The sequence below is a fragment of the Scyliorhinus torazame genome, chromosome 11 (assembly GCF_047496885.1).
Source record: "Scyliorhinus torazame isolate Kashiwa2021f chromosome 11, sScyTor2.1, whole genome shotgun sequence".
Lineage (NCBI taxonomy): Eukaryota > Metazoa > Chordata > Chondrichthyes > Carcharhiniformes > Scyliorhinidae > Scyliorhinus > Scyliorhinus torazame.
Window position 1 is genome coordinate 44196863 of NC_092717.1, and position 18046 is coordinate 44214908.

General features: G+C 44.9%; 1 protein-coding gene across 1 annotated transcript in view; it reads right to left on the reverse strand.

Moving 5' to 3' along the window:
• Positions 1–1496: 1496 nt before the first annotated feature.
• The window catches only part of lrp12 (low density lipoprotein receptor-related protein 12), an 84548-nt gene continuing 67998 nt past the window's right edge, over positions 1497–18046 (reverse strand). The window contains exon 7 of the mRNA XM_072467214.1: positions 1497–2809. Within this exon, the coding sequence (XP_072323315.1) occupies positions 1937–2809 (873 nt within the window). The 3' untranslated portion in view covers positions 1497–1936. The remainder of the gene's footprint in view (positions 2810–18046) is intronic.

Sequence of the window (18046 nt, forward strand, 5' to 3'; positions counted from 1 at the left end):
GAATATAATGTAGGAAAATGTGAAGATATGTACTTTGGTAGGAAGAATAAAGGAGCTGAATATTACTTAATTGGAGAAAGATTGCAGAAAGTTGCAACACAGAGGGATTTGGGGGTCCTCGTGCATAAATCACAAAAAGCTGGCATGCAAATAACTGGGAAGGCAAATGCAGTTCAACTTTATTTCAAAACGCGTGGAGTATAAAAATAGGGAAGTCCTGCTGAAACTATAAAAGGCACTAGTTAGACTACACCTTGAATACTGTGAACAGTTTTGGTCCCCTTATCTAAAAAAAGATATACTGGCATTGGAGGCAGTCGGAGGTTGATCCCGGGAACGGAGAGATTTTCTTAGGAGGCGAGATTGAGTAGATTGGGCCTGGACTCATTAGAGTTGAGAAGAATGGGAGGCGACCTTATTGAGACATATAGGATTCTCAGGGGGCTTGGCAGGGTAGTTGCTGGGAGGATGTTTCCTCTTGGTAGAATCTAGGACCGGAGGGCACAATCTCAGAGTAAGCTGTTGCCCATTTAAGACTGAAGTGAGGAGGAATTTCTTCTCTCAGAGGACAGTGAATCTATGAATTTCTTTACTGCAGAGAGCTGTAGATGTTCAAGGCTGAGATAGACATATTTTCAATCAGTAGGGGAATCAAGGGTTATGGGGCGGAGAAAGCGGAGTTGAGGATTATATCTGATCAGACATTATGTCATTGAATGACAGAACAGACTCGATGGGTCGAGTGGCCTACTTCTGCTCCTAGGTCTTATGGTTGAAGTGCAGCTCCCCTTTGATTGCAGTACTCAGCTGAGCCCTGGGTCAGGCAAATTAGACGCTTGGCCAGTCAGGCGCGGCATGTTTCACGTAGGGGAGCACTAATTGCACTAAGCGGGGTAAGATCACGATTGGACTCCTACCGGCGCACCAATTTTCACACCCGAAAAGTCATCTTTGGGGGGAAAATTCTGCCCAGAGTGTTCATTGCTCAACAGAAACAGTGAAGCCAAGGATGGAGATGTGAATGGAATGCTTTAGCTCACTTAGAACAAAGTGGTAGGATTAAATCCTCAAGTGTGCCAAGAAGTTCATTTGTAAGTCTGCGTTTTTCCCCCAAATAGTATTCTGGCCGACTGCAATTCTTGGGCTTATGCTTGAACTAATTCAGAAAATAAAATGAGTTTAACACAGAAACAATTCTATTTATTATTTACAAATGTTACTATGAAAGCTTGCCTGGAGTCCCCAGAAGCAGCGACATCAAATATTTTATGCAGAGCATTCACTTACATTTACCATCACATGTCCATCTTCAAATGGCATGGCTCTGTCAGGAAGTCATTGACAATGTTAAGATAAAATATCTCAACTTACTCAAGTAAAAATAATGCTTTAGAAAATCATGATGGATATAACGCACTCGAACAAACATCTCACCTTTGGTGGGGTTCTTTTGATGCACGAAGGAAAAAGGAAAAATGTAGCAGTCGGAAAAAACCTTTGGTGCTGTAAAAGTGGATTTTTATTTGTGTTTACATTATTTTTCATGTTCCAGACTCAGGGCACCTAACAAGTCTAACAGTTAAAAATCATAAAACATGCAATTTATGACAAAATGAATAAATAAAGGCAATATTTTAAGGAACAGCTAGGAAAAGGAAGTGTAAATGCAGAAACTTAAGTTATTATTTATTTTCATTCTACATATTAAAACATATTTATACGTACATATCTTGAATGCATGATGCAAACCAAAAGAAAAACTGCATGGGGCATGTTACCATTCACTTAGTTGACTCCCATAAACCGAAGTAAATAAATATTGTTTCGCACAGTCAGACAAATCCAGTTTTCTCTTCAAGTACCAAAAGAAGTTAAAAGTCACAATATGCACTGTACCGACAGGAGCATAAATAAAATTAGTCGATGTATTGCACATCTAGCAGACAAGCAAGGATTCATCATCACTGGCTTCACTCTTCAGTGTTGCTTCTAGGCACTCTTCAGGTATCTGGGCTGTATGGACCATTCCACAGTGCTCACAAGGCCCATCTCTATTGTTAGACTGTTCTCTGTGAGAAGTTGAAACACAATGTTGTCTAGTCCCCTGCACCCTATTGGGGCCTGGCTCAGTTATTGGTCTGCAACGGTCCCTCGCATTCATATCTGACGCTGCCTCAGAAATTGGAATTAATAATTCAACATCATCATCATCATTATCATCTCTTCCATGCACTCCATTATCAAGCTGTCGCAAGGGGCTCTGGTTTTGACCTGCTGAACTGGACCTCCCAATAGAAAACCGCACCCAGCGCAAACTCTGAGTTACCCTGCTCAGGGCACTGCTCAACTGCTGTCTTGCAGGACTAATGCTTGGCTGCTCTGAGCTTCTCGATTGTGAGGGAACTATTTCAGTAGCAATATTAGTGTGGCAGCCAGCGGAATTTCCTGTTGCTCCTACACCAGCTTCTACTGCAGAGGTTGGTGCAGCCTTTTGAGGTAGTGGGGCTGCTACGCCACCAACTGCACCTGGCATATCTCTCTGTTCACCATCTCTGTCTGCATCATCAGAGTCAAGTGCCAGAAGACTTCTGTGCAGACTGCTCCTTTCTGGCTCCCTTGTAACATTCTGCTCACCAGCAGCATCACCTCCATCTGTTGACACAAGTGCCAGAGATCCTGAATTCCTGGATCTTGCAAAGCTAAAGACACGGTTCCACAGGTTAGATCGCCTGCTGGATGTCGTGGATCGAAAAGAGGTTAATCCAAGTTGTGACCGTACTGCCAACCGGAGGTTCTCCAAAATAGATGCCTAAAATGTAATTGAACAGAATTAGGTTCAGCATCATACCTTCTAAAAACTTCAGTTTATAAGGTTCCACACCATACCTCTCAGAATCCTCAAGCAATGTCTTATACCAAAAATTACAACATAAAGCTATTCTGCAAACATTAATGCACTAGAAAGTAGTTAATTTATTTTGGTACTGTTGAAGGAAGAAGGGAAGAATAGTGAAGGGTGGCGCAGTGGTTAGCACTGCTGCCTCACAGCACCAGGGACCCGGGTTCGAATCCGGCCTCAGGTGACCATGTGGAGTTTGCACTTTCTCCCCTGCGTCTGCGTGGGTTTCCTCCGGGTGCTCGGGTTTCCTCCTACAGTCCAAAAGATGTTCAGGTTAGGTGGATTGGCCATGATAAAATTGCCCTTAGTGTCCAAAAGGTTAGGTGGGGTTACTGAGTTACGGGGATAGGGTGGAGGTGTGGCCTTAAGTAGGGTGCTCTTTCCAAGGTCCAGTGCAGACTCGATGGGCCGAATGGCCTCCTTCTGTACTGTAGATTCTATGATTCTATGAAGAACTTAAGGTTACATCGTGTATTTACATTGTGTATTTATCGTATGTTCTACATTTTAATGTATGGAGCAATCTGCCTGGACTGCATGCAGAACAATATTTTTCACTGTACCTTGATGCGCGTGACAATAAATCTAAATCTATATGAAAGAATATTATGATGGTCCCAAAACATTTCTTTTTAATACAAGGTGCAGATTGGACTGTTGTATACTTCCAGCACTTCCTGCCTCCTCCATATACACTTGATTGACAGCATTCATTGTACTTTTTTTAAAACACTTCAAAATACTGGAGCATTTACCAAGCAGCTTTCAAATTAAAAGATAGTGTAGTTAAAAAGAAATCAATATAGAATTTAATAGAGAACAAAATGGATCTCAACTACACCAATGTTTTCAGTATGGTCATGTTTTAGAACAGGGTTGGAAAATCCTGGAGATGACAGTCCACAAACCATTAGTGTTACTTCATGAACTGAAAGCTTCAAAAGAAATATAGTGCAGGCAAAATAGTCACAAAGTGAATTGTAGTTTTAAATTATATGTTTCCAATCAGAGAACATGCAGAGGATGATGCAGCAGAAACCAGCAAGCCACTGGGAGTTGAACAGGCAAATCTCATGTAGTGGTGCTGTGTTACAGATTACACAGGGAGTCATCTGTGCTGAGTCCCCTATTATATGCAATTTATATAAACGGCATAGATGACTGTGTGGGAGCTAGGATCAGTAATTTTGCGGATGACACAAAGATTGGCCGGTGATTAACAGTGAGGTTGAGTGTCTTGGGTTATAGGAAGATAGATATAGACAGGATGGTCAAATAGGCAGAAAAATGGTAGATGGAATTTAACCCTGAAAAGTGTGAAGAAGGAGTAATTTCAATAAATGACCGGACACTGTGAAGTTCCGAGGAACAAAGGGATCTTGGCGTGTTGTTCCATAGATCTCTGAAGGCAGAGGGCAGGTTAGTAGGGTGGTGAAAAGTCATATGGAACATTTGCTTTTATCAATTGAGGCACAGATGACAGGGAGGTCATGTTGGAGTTGTATAGAACTTTGGTGAAGCCACAGGTGGAGTACTGTGTGCAATTCTGGTCGCCGCATTACAGGATGGATGTGTTTGCACTGGAGGTGGTGTAGAGGCGATTCACCAGGATGTTGCCTGGGATGAAACATTTAAGTTATGAAGAGAGGTTAGATAGGCTTGGATTGTTTTCGCTGGAGCAGAGAAGATGGAGGAGTGACCTGATCGAGGTGTACAAGATTATGAGGGGCATTGACAAGGACAAGATGGATGTCCTCCTCAGTTGAAGGGTCCATTACGAGGGGACACAAGTTCAAGGTGAGGAGCAGAGGTTTAGGGGGGTTTGAGGAAACACCTTTTTACCCAGAGGGTGGTGATGGTCTGGAATGCACTGCCTCAGAGGGTGATAAAGACAGATTGCCTCACATCCTTTAAAAAATGTCAAAACATTCAAGGCTATGGGCCAAGTGCTAGCAAATGGGATTAGGTAGGCAGGTCAGATGTCTTTCATGCCTCAGTGCGGACTCGATAGGTGAAAGGACCTCTTCAGCACTGTGTTTTTCTGTGATTCTGTGAATCAGAGTTGTTGTGGTAACATGCACTTTTACACGCATGTTGTAATTAGGAGTTGTGGATAGAGATTGTAGAGGCGGCAACTTATTTTCCATCTCGTGGCTGACCAGGACTCTGACTCACTCTTAACACCTGCTTAGCGGGGTGTATTGGAAGGATTTGCAGGTTGATAATCAACCCATTCGGCTGCATTATGAATGCACCTTGGCCATCAAGTCCTGGGATGGGACTGGACCCGGAGTTTCTCTTTCAAATGCAGAGACATCACCCACTGCACCTCGAGACCTCCCAAAATGCATGCACATGCATCTGAAGGCTGAAAACATGCAAGGATGACTACTGGAGTCCAATTTTCAAATTTCTAAACAATTCCCCTGATTGTGAACCATCAAGCTTTCACAAAACTGCTATTAATCCTGAACAATGAACAAGACCCTTTTTATTTATGTTGAACAGCTGCACTGCAGATGGCATTAACTTATACCACACTGCTATCTTCAGGCTTTACTTTGATAAATGAAATTTCACACCCACGAGACATTGTGAATAGAAGAACAAACATGATCCAGCACCACAGGAGCTTAAACTAATATTGTAATTACTGTATCTATAATTAACGGGGAAAAGAAAAACACTTTGAAATAACTACATATCAAGGTGAAATGTGTGCTGCACTGGGAGCTCCTGCATTAATCAATTGTAAATGTTGAAACTAATTTGGGTAGTTTCAAAACTAATCAGATGAATTTATATAATTGTAATTACTAGTTATTATCCATTTGTAATTCTAAAAGTAACTGAAATTAGTTTTTTTTTTAAAAAAAGGTTTACATTTTCTGGCCTATCCCAACTAATTTGCTGTATCTGACTAGCAGGCTATTTTAAACAAAATACTCTTGATATATACTTTTTACTTTCTATATGCATTCCTTTTGAAAATATTTTCTTTCCTTTCTTTGATTGAGCTGCCCGTCATACTATGCGAGGTTTTACCTCTGTTATCCCATGCAAAGTTAGCTCTAGAAAATGAAGGGTTGTGAAATTAGGTTGTTAGCCCCACCATCGCATTTCCAACCCTACCAGAGCAGTCATAATTTGCCCCATCTCTACCCCAGAGATACATCTCTCAAGTCTTGTTCACCACGGTGTGTTTGAATGATGGAGTGTGCAGGACCCAGGAACCATCCCAATTTCCATATCACCGCGAATGCTGATACCAGGAATCCCCTGGAGAGAGGGGGTAGCATGTCTCGGGACAGCAGTGCACAAGATGGAAGGGGTCTAAGCAGAAGGAACTCACCTTGTCCTTGCAGAACTGCACTCATTGAGACCTCTATCTTTCAAATAATCAAAAGGATCAGCTGGCAGTGTTTGCCCCTTTTAACTTATGTTCTGCTCCATCAGGTATCCTGCACTTCTGCTTGGTTGCAGTTGCAGGGCCTTTCAATGATCATAGAATTTACAGTGCAGAATGGCTGATTGGGTCTGCACTGGCCCTTGGAAAGAGCACCCCATCTAAATCCACACCTCCACCCTATTCCTGTAACCCAGTAACCCCACCTAACCTTTTTTTTTGGACACTAAGGGGCAATTTATCATGGGCAATCCACCTAATCGGCACATTTTTGGACTATGGGAGGAAACTGGAGCACGCGGAGGAAACCCACGCAGACACGGAGAGAAAGTGCAGACTCCTCACAGACAGCGACCCAAGCCGGGAATCGAACCCGGGTCCCTGGCGCTGTGAAGCAACAGTCCTAACCACTGTGCTACCGTGCTGCCCCAATCATGATCCTGTTCTGCGGGTCAAATGTCCGCAATGCAAAAAAATGCTTCTCCAACAGGGTGAGAAAAATCCAATCAAATCAAATCCAATCAAATAGTCCAACTTCCCCCTGTTTCCTTCTAATGGATTTCAGGCAGGTGTACATAGCTAAAATGGAGCCACGCAATCCACAAGTAGGTCAGGCATCAACCAGCTGGAGTGGATAACTCACAGAATTATCATTGTTTGCACAAACCTGGAGTTTTGCCTTCTGTGCCTTTGTGTGTTAGCAGCACAACTATGTGCTGCACTAACAAACTTGCCATGTTTGAATTTTTCAATATAAAACACCCAGATGGCAAATACCAATCTTGATTAAATTGAGCTAAAAAGCTCAATTTCTCAGAGACACTGATTTTGTCAGTTTGACACATCATTCGAAACAATTAACAGCTCCAGCTGACATCTTGATCTAAATACAATCAAGCCATTATATCATGAATCGGCCTGGAGATAGCAGTACAAAGTATTCAAAGGGCCTCAATTGGTATGCGTATCTCCTGGTAACGAGTTTAGAACGGCAGTTTAGATAACAATCAAGTGTGAATAGTTTAGGGACGAGAAGCAGATTATAGACAATTGGGAAGGTCCCGGTGATGTACATATGTTAATGTATATGTCAAGTAAGTTGATCGAGGCAGATAGCCGAATACCCAGGAGATATAATTAAAGAACAACAAAGGTATATTTGCCCAGGCCCTGAGGTAGGAAGAGAGGCAGTTACCACTTAGCAATCTCAGAAAGCAGACAGGCCAGGTTCCAGCCGCCAAGCGTGAAGGCCACATTTACCGCAAACAAGCTTCTAAGTCATAGAGCCAAGGCAGTGCAGAACATCTTTCTAACAGCAGTTTTAAAATATCTTCACTAGACCAGGAAAAGACGGTTCCCAGATTTGAGTATCATTCCTGTATTGTGTCGTAACTATAGCTAGTTAAACAATTTGGATGTTGTTTGGGGAACAGGGGAAGTCTTACAGAGTTCAGGTATTAGGGCTATGTCCTATATAAACGGTTGTGTTTAGTAATTCATACATCATAATTGCATGAGAGTACAGTCCTGTTTGTGTGTATTTGTCTTTTCTATACTTTAATAAATAGTTTTTAATAATTGTGACAACATGACTGGGTTGTTTATTTGCACTGGAGCTTCACTTGTCACCTCGCAGCAAAACAAAATAAAACTATACACCACCCCACAAACTGGTGTTCCAAGTGGGCAGTACGCTGGCGCAGTGGTTAGCCCTGCTGCCTCACGGCGCCGAGGTCCCAGGTTCGATCCCGGCTCTGGGTCACTGTCTGTGTGGAGTTTGCACATTCTCCCAGTGTCTGCGTGGGTTTCGCTCCCACAACCCAAAAGATGTGCAGGGTAGGTAGATTGGCCACGCTAAATTGCCCCTTAATTGGAAAAAATGAATTGGGTACTCTAAATTTTTTTAAAAACTGGTATCCCAAGTTGGAATACCTTCGCAAATAACATCAGTGTGCTTTGGGACAATTACAGGAGTTGAATTCTATTACATTTTAAGAGTTGGTTAACCCTCTTGTACTTGCTAATCACAACACAATGAAAAAAAACTTTCCTACGGTCTGTTAAACTAATTGAGTGATGTGCAGCTTTCCATTACAAAATGTCCTGAAAATTCCTATGCCACACTACCAGTGGGAAAACTCAGAACAAAGGTGTCAAAATTTAACTGCAGTAAGTGCTGGAGATTTCGAATTTCAAAAGTCATATAAGCGTAGGTGACCAACCAACAATAATAATAATAATCTTTATTATTGTCACAAGTAGGCTTACAATTAACACTGCAATGAAGTTACTGTGAAAATCCCCTAGTCGCCACACTCCAGCGCCTGTTCGGGTACAGAGGGAGAATTCAGAATATCCAATTCATCTAACATCAGGGGCGTCATTCGCCGACCCCCCGCCGGGTCGGAGAATGGCCGTTGGCCGCCGTGAATCCCGCCCCCGCCGAAGTCTCCGGTACCGGAGATTGGGCGGGGGCAGGAATCGGGCCGCGCCGGTTGGCGGGACCCCCCGGTCAATTCTCCAGCCCGGATGGGCCGAAGTCCCGCCCAGAAATTGCCTGTCCCGCCGGCGTAAATCAAACCTGGTATTTACCGGCGGGACCAGGTGGCGTGGGCGGGCTCCGGGGTCCTGGGGGGGGGGGGGCGCGGGGCGATCTGACCCCGGGGGGTGCCCCCACGGTGGCCTGGCCCGCGATCGGGGCCCACCGATCCGCGGGCGGGCCTGTGCCGTGGGGGCACTCTTTCCCTTCCGCCTCCGCCACGGCCTCCACCATGGCGGAGGCGGAAGAGACTCTCCCCACTGCGCATGCGCCGCATTTCCGCGCCAGCTGGCGGGGCAACAAACGCCATTTCCGCCAGCTGGCGGGGCGGAAATCCCTCCGGCGTCGGCCTAGCCCCTCAATGTTGGGGCTAGGCCGTCAAAGATGCGGAGCATTCCGCACCTTTGGGCCGGCGCGATGCCCGTCTGATTGGCGCCGTTTTTTGGCACCAGTCGGCGGACATCGCGCCGTTGGGGGAGAATTTCGCCCCAGTAGTCAAATCAAAAATGGTTAAATTTATTTGCAGTTGAAGATTCTGTTCATTGTAGATTAATAGCATTTTACAGCTTTGAACGAGATAACCGATGACTCCTACCTCCAAGCCTCTTCGAATAGCCCATAAAATTCCCTTCAAATCTTTATCCAATTCCCTTTTGAAAATTACTGTTGAATCTGCTTCCTCTGCCCTTTGCGCAGTGTAATCCAAATCATGATAACTTGCTGCATAAAAACATGTCTCTCATTTCACCATTTTCTTTTGCCTTCAATCTGTGCCCTCTGGGTTGTGATCTCAGGATTACTCCCTGTGCCATTGAGGCTAGAAATAGGAGTGTTAGCAGAAGAAATTGCTATATGTGTCAGGATCTGTGTAATAAAGATGTCTCAAAGTATTGTAACAACGCAGGTCAAGGGCAAACCATCAGGCAAGGGGTTAAACATATACCAAGGGAAAACCAGCAAGCAAGGGGTTAAAGTCACCCACATTGGAAATGATTTAATCATCTCGCAGAGCATTTGAATATGAAAAGAGAAACACAGGAGGCCCCAGTAAGTCTAAGGGATCCATTGTCCAACACATTCCCACCTCTTCTAGAAGTTAAATAAGCACAAACCCATGAGATTGTAAGGAAACATTGTATTCTTAGAATCGTTTTCCCATTATGGGGACCAGAAAATATTCATACTGATCACTTTGTATTGTTCCGAATGATTCAGTGACGTCAATACCTGCTTGTGACTCTGAAGAACTTTAAATATATATGCATGTAATTCTGAGGACAGGCAGAGCTGACTTTTGCGAGCTACAGGATAGTCGCAGAATCTATCTCTCCAGTGTGCACACAGTTTTTCCGAATTAAACAAAGTTTTACCAACACCACGCGGTCGAGAACAGACTTTCTTTCTTCCCTCCAACAGGAGGATAGTGCAGCTAAATATGTGGCTAAACCGGTGGTATAGGAGGGAGGATTTCAGATTTTTGGACCACTGGGATCTCTTCCGGGACAGGTGTGACCTGTTGCATGTAAACTGGAGGGGAACCAGAGCGCTAGCTTAGAAGGTGTAATAACTGAAGGGGAAATAGAGAACAAAAATAAGAGAACAACATCACCCTGTCTGCTCAAACGCAGTGGTTTGAAGTGCATTTGTTTAACCCCGAGGTATAGCGGGTAAGGCAGATGAACTTTAGAACACTTATTAGTACTTGGAACTATGAAGTTGTGGCTATCACAGAAATGTGGTTGAAGGAAGGGCAGGATTGGCAACTGAATGTTGGAGGATATAGATGCTTCAGGAGATAGAGTGGGAGGTAAAAATGGTGGGGGAGGAGCATTACTGGTTAAGGAGAATATTATAGCCATACTGCAGAAAGACATCTTGTAGGGCTCATACAATGAGGCAATCTGGGTAGAGCTCAGGAACAGGAAGGGGACAATCACAATGTTGGGGGTTTATTACAGGCTAGAGATAGAGGAGCAGATAGGTAGAGAGATTTTGGATAGGTGCAAAAGTAACAGGGTTGTTGTGGTAGGGGATTTTAATTCCCCCTATATCGACTGGGACTCACTTAGTGCTAGGGGCTTGGATGGGTTAGAGTTTGTAAGGTGTATCCAGGAAGGCTTCTTGATGCAATATGTAGATAGTCCAACGAGGGAAGGGGCAGCACTGGATCTGGTACTGGGGAATGAGCCTGCACAGCTGGTCAAGGTTTCAGTAGGGCAACATTTTGGGAATAGTGACCACAATTCTGCAAGTTTTAGGATACTTTTGGATAGGGATGAGGGTAACCCTCGATTTAAGGTGCTAAACTGGGGAAAGGCAAATTACGATAACATTAGACAGGAATTGAAGAATTTGGATTGGGTGCGGCTGATGGATGGTAAATCAACATCGGACATGTGGGAGTCTTTCAAGCGACAGTTGATTAGGATTCAGGAAAGTCACTTTCCTGAGAGAATGAAGGATAAGTATGGGAAGTTTAGGGAGCCTTGGACAACGAGGGATTTTGTGAACCTCGTCAAAAAAAAAAGAGATTTTTGTATGGTTTAGAAGGGTGGGGACAGTCAAAACCCTTGAGGAGTATAAAGAAAGTAGGAATGTGCTTAAGCGGGAAATTAGGAGGGCTAGGAGGGGTCATGAAAAATCCTTGGCAAGTAGGATTAAGGTGAACCCCAAAACCTTTTATTCATATGTAAAAAGCAAGAGGATGGCCAGGGAAAGAATTGGACCACTTAAGGACAGTGGGGGGAATCTATGTGTTGAGCCAGAGGAAATGGGCGAAGTACTAAATGAGTACTTTGCATCAGTGCTCACGAAAGAACGGGATTTTCTGGAAGATGATTCTTGGGCATGGTGTGTGGACAGTCTGGATCATGTTAACATCAAAAAGGAGGAGGTAATTGGGTCCTTTAAAATATATTAAGGTAGGTAGTTCTCCTGGGCCAGATGGGATTTACCACAGAATACTGAGGGAAGCAAGGGAGGAAATTACTGGGGCCTTGGCTAACATCTTTGCATCCTCATTGGCTACAAGTGAGAGCCCAGAGGACTGGAGAATAGCTAATGTGGTACTGCTGTTTAAGAAAGGTAGCAGGGATAATCCCCCAGTCTCACCACATAACTGAGGTCCTTCATCCTTGGTACCATACAAGGAAATCTCGTCTGTGTCATCATCTCCAAGACCTTGGCATTTCCTTCCTAAAATATGGTGCCCAGAATTGGACACAATACTCTGGTGGGTGAAGCTGTGATTTACAAAGGTTTAATATGGGGTCAACTGTTCCATCCTCCTCTCACAAAGGCTACTTTTGGTTTCAGGGACTTATTTTCATCTTCAGGAGTTCAGGATACCATTCTTTCTTAGTTCATCGGTATTGTCTCTCAAATGTGGATTCTAAATACAATTGCAATTTTACAATAATAAATAAGATCAGATTCACCTCAAATTTCAACTATTTGACACAAACAGAAATCACAGGGCTATAGCGACAGCGCAAGGTGGAAATCTACAGAAAAGGTTTAACAAGGAATAGGATTCACTGTTGTTATCTAATCAAGAATTTCAAATGCAAGCCACTTGAATTTCAGTGACAACTTAGGTGAGTGTTGCCTCACTGTGCAGGATTAATAACATCCTATCCTAGCAATCTTGGTTTATGACCCCTTGTTAGAAATATCAGTTAAGGCACACACACATGACAGTCGCTCCCTTCCACATTTTCAAATCTATCTGTGACTTTGCCCTCCCCTACCTCTAGAATGTCCTCCATCTCCAGAACCCTTCAAGATATCTGCACTTCTTCAATGGCGGCAAAGTAGCACAGTGGTTAGCATTGTTGCTTCACAGCACCAGGGACCCGGGTTCGATTCCCGGCTTGGGTCACTGTCTGTGTGAGTCTGCACGTTCTCCCCGTACCTGCGTAGGTTGCCTCCGGGTGCTCCAGTTTCCGGCCACAGTCCAAAGATGTGCAGGTTAGGTGGATTGGCCATAATAAATTTCTCCTTAGTGTCCAAAAGGTTAGGTTGGGTTATGGGAATGGGGTGGAGGCGTGGGCTTAAGTAGGGAGTTCTTTCCAGGGGCCGGTGCAGACTTGATGGGCCAAATGGCCTCCTTCAGCACAGTAAATTCTATGATCTATGAACTCTAACCCTGATTTTAATGTTCCACCATTGGTGGTTATATCTTTACGATCAAGATCTTCAGCTCCGGGATTTCCCCTCTAATTCTCTCCTTCTCACTACCTCTCTTTTCTCCTTTAAGAGGCTCCTTAAACATAACCTTTTGATCAAGCTTTTGGTCTTTGCCCCGATTTCGTCTTATTGGCCTTGATGTCAAATTTTGCTTTGTGACATTCCTGTGAGGTGCTTTAGGATTTCTTTTATCACGAGAGGTTCTACATAAGTACAAGTTGTTGTCATTGCTGACACCCTCACCTATGCCTTTGTTAGACCTGGATTCAACTATTTCAATGTTTCCCTGGCCAGCCTCATCATCCAAAACTCCAGATCCTAATTGCACCAAGTCATGTTCACCCATCACCTTGTGCTTATTGACCTATATGAAAATGAATGAAATGAAAATCGCTTATTGTCACAAGTAGGCTTCAAATGAAGTTACTGTGAAAAGCCCCTAGTCGCCACATTCCGGCGCCTGTTTGGGGAGGCTGGTATGGGAATTGAACCGTGCTGCTGGCCTGCCTTGGTCTACTTTCAAAGCCAGCGATTTAGCCCTGTGCTAAACAGCCCCTGATCAAAGCCATCGATCAAAGCCTTAATTTTAAAACCCTGACCCTTATTTTCAAATCCCATCTTGGCCTTGCCACTATCCACCTCTATAAACTCCAACTGCCCCATTATCTTCCGAAATCGTTGTACTCCTTCACTTCATATACAATTTTCATTTCTCCACCACCATTTACAGCTGTGCATAGGCTCCAAGCAACAACATTATTAATTTAACATTATACAAGATGGTGACAGGTTTAGATAAAGTAGACAAAGAAAAGCTGTACCCATTAGTTGATGGTAAAAGAACTAAGGGGCAGGTACATACCATAAGGCAAAAAGTGCAATAGTTCCCAACTTTCACGGCGAAGCAACAAAATATATCATGATAAATTCAATTGCTATATTGTCAGAGGGTGGTGCCTTTCTGATGAGTAGACCCCATGGCGTTATTTAAAGAGCCGAGAACAATCCCAATGTCCTGACTTATCCCTCATCCACCAAATATAGATCATCTGGTCATTCATTGGCTTGTTGTTTGTGGGATCTTATTTTGCATGCTACTACGGAAGTTACATAACAAACAACCTCACTTATATTTCAAGGCAACCTGAAGGACTATGGGAATAGAGGGAGGGAATGGGACAGATGAATTGCTCTACAGAGAGCTGACATGGACACAATGGTTGAATGGTCTCCTTCTGTGCCTTAATGACTGTGTCCCGGTTCCTCCTGAACCTCTCCGTTCCTCTAACTTTCTGTTCTCCTTTCCGATGTTTCTTATAGCTCATGTATCTGTGCTATGTCTTATGTGGCTTGGTGACAACTTTGCTTGATAATTACTCCTTTGGATGTTTTACAATGTAAACACAAGCTGTTCTCTGCGAGAAACTATCCTGGTGCAAATAAACAAACCAAGGATGTTTTCAAGTCTGGAAATAAAATGAAAGAAGCATCAATTCTTTCAGTACTCAACTAATCTCTTGGGCAGGCCTAAGACAGCTTTCCACCTCACTCTGCATCTAATACCTTTGAGTATCTGCACGTTACTGAACATGTGCCCTCAGAAATTTACTCATTCTCCGTTCATGAGCTTTTCCCCCACATGTACAACAAATCACTGTTCATCTCTGTCATTGAACAGAATTGAACGACCGTGACATTTCCCATCTCAACCCAATCAACTTGTACTCCATAACTTTCCTCCAAGAAGCAGTAATTGGAATGTAGACAGATCTCCATGCTACCACCATAGTGCATTCTCCATGGCAATGCCACTATCAGAATGCACTTGCCAACCTATCAGCACTCTCTTCTTTTCCCCTTAAACTGGTATGCTTGCGATGTGTCCTGATGAGTGCAAGACAAAAAGCTTTGACTGTCTCTTTCTTCAGCAACAGAATTGCAATGGTACATCTTTGTTCAAAAAATAATGTAAAGATAAACCCAGCCACTACAGTCCAGTAAGGTTACCCATGGTGGAAATGCTTTTAGAAACAATAATCCAGGACAAAATTAACAGTTACCCGCACAAATGCAGGTTAATTAAGGAAACCATGGGCGAAATTCTCCGGTATCGGCGCGATGTCCGCCGACTGGTGCCCAAAACGGCGCAAATCAGTCGGGCATCGCGTCGCCCCAAAGGTGTGGAATGCTCCGCATCTTGGGGGGCCGAGTCCCAACCTTAAGGGGCTAGGCCCGCGCCGGACGAATTTCCGCCCCGCCAGCTGGCGGAAAAGGCCTTTGGTGCCCCGCCAGCTGGCGCGGAAATGACATCTCCAGGCAGCGCATGCGCGGGAGCGTTAGAGGCCGGTGACGGCATTCCCGCGCATGCGCAGTGGAGGGAGTCTCTTCCGCCTCCGCCATGGTGGAGACCGTGGCGAAGGCGGAAGGAAAAGAGTGCCCCCACGGCACAGGCCCGTCCGCGGATCGGTGGGCCCCGATCGCGGGCCAGGCCACCGTGGGAGCACCCCCCGGGACCAGATCGCCCCGCGCCCCCCCCCCCAGGACCCCGGAGCCCGCCCGCGCCGCCTTGTCCCGTCGATAAGGTAGGTGGTTTAATCTACGCCAGCGGGACAGGCATTTTAGCAGCGGGACTTCGGCCCATCCGGGCCGGAGAATCGCGGGGGGGGGAGCCCGGCAACCGGTGCGGCACGATTCCCGCCCCCGCCGAATATCCGGTGCCGGAGAATTCGGCAACCGTCGGGGGCGGGATTCACGCCAGCCCCCGGCGATTCTCCGACCCGGCGGGGGGGTCAGAGAATCTCGCCCCATGCATGAATGTATTCCAAGACAAATTCGTTTACCGAACTTGGTTTGAGTTTTTTAAAATAGGCAATCGAGAGAATTGATAAAGACCGACAGTTCCACTCAAATCTTGGGGGAGGTGGTTCTGGAGGTGGGATGTTGACAAGGTAAGGCTAATGGAAAGGCATGTCAGTGATCAGCGTCCCTTTTCTGTTGAGACAATTCAGCTGTCACTCAATTGACATGCCTGGAGTCAAACTAGTTACACCATATGCCCACTCAAACACCACTTATGTGTGTGAGTGTCACCGATTGCTGCTCAGCATTAAACCCTTGGCACACTGACTTCCAAAATTGCCGACTGCCATGGTGTGCCTGTACCAGTGGCTGTTTGAGAAAGCAATGGCACACTGCCCGAGGGGAACACTCCTTGGCTGTGTGCTGAGGTACATATAGACAAGTGCATAGACCAGATTGAGAGCAAGGCATGTGGTGTGGGGTCTTGCCAAAGCAGAATGTGAAGTAAGAACTGGGCATCAATATGGTGGCCAGGACTTGAATCAGTGGGCTTTCAGAGGCAGCTTCAGACAATGAATGGGCAAAGAGTGTTCCTTAGGAGACAAATAGAACATAGAACATAGAATATTACAGCGCAGTGCAGGCCCTTCGGCCCTCGATGTTGCGCCGACTGTGAAACCACTCTAAAGCCCATCTACACTATTCCCTTATCGTCCATATGTCTATCCAATGACCATTTGAATGCCCTTAGTGTTGGCGAGTCCACTACTGTTGCAGGCAGGGCATTCCACGCCCTTACTACTCTCTGAGTAAAGAACCTACCTCTGACATCTGTCCTATATCTATCTCCCCTCAATTTAAAGTTATGTCCCCTCGTGCTAGACATCACCATCCGAGGAAAAAGGCTCTCACTGTCCACCCTATCCAATCCTCTGATCATCTTGTATGCCTCAATTCAGTCACCTCTTAACCTTCTTCTCTCTAACGAAAACAGCCTCAAGTCCCTCAGCCTTTCCTCATAAGATCTTCCCTCCATACCAGGCAACATTCTGGTAAATCTCCTCTGCACCCTTTCCAATGCTTCCACATCCTTCTTATAATGCGGCGACCAGAATTGCACGCAATACTCCAAATGCGGCCGCACCAGAGTTTTGTACAGCTGCAACATGACCTCATGGCTCCGAAACTCAATCCCTCTACCAATAAAAGCTAACAACCCTCTCAACCTGGGTGGCAACTTTCAGGGATCTATGTACATGGACACCGAGATCTCTCTGCTCATCCACACTGCCAAGAATCTTACCATTAGCCAAGTACTCTGACTTCCTGTTATTCCTTCCCAAATGAATCACCGCACACCTTTCTGCATTAAACTCCATTTGCCACCTCTCAGCCCAGCGCTGCAGCTTATCTATGTCCCTCTGTAACTTGTAACATCCTTCCGCACTGTCCACAACTCCACCGACTTTAGTGTCATCTGCGAATTTACTCACCCATCCTGCTACCCTCCTCCAGGTCATTTATAAAAATGATAAACAGCAGTGGTGCCAAAACAGATTCTTGTGGTACACCACTAGTAACTGGACTCCAGTCTGAACATTTCCCATCAACCACCACCCTTTGTCTTCTTCCAGCTAGCCAATTTCTGATCCAAACTGCTAAATCACCCTGAATCCCATGCCTCCATATTTTCTGCAATAGCCTACTGTGGGGAACCCTATCAAACGCTTTACTGAAATCCATATACACCACATCAACTGCTTTACCCTCATCCACCTGTTTGGTCACCTTCTCAAAGAACTCAATAAGGTTTGTGAGGCACGACTTACCCTTCACTAAACCGTGTTGACTATCTCTAATCAAATTATTCCTTTCCAGATGATTATACATCCTATCTCATAAATCTTTCCAAGATTTTGCCCACAACAGAAGTAAGGCTCACTGGTCTATAGTTACCGGGGTTGTCTCTACTCCCCTTCTTGAACAAGGGGACAACATTTGCTCTCCTCCAGTCTTCTGGCACTATTCCTGTAGACAAAGATGACTTAAAGATCAAAGCCAATCTCCTGCCTAGCTTCCCAGAGAATCCTAGGATAAATCCCATCCGGCCCAGGGGACTTATCTATTTTCACACTTTCCAGAATTGCTAACACCTCCTCCTTATGAACCTCAAGCCCTTCTAGTCGAGTAGCCTGAATCTCAGTATTCTCCTCGA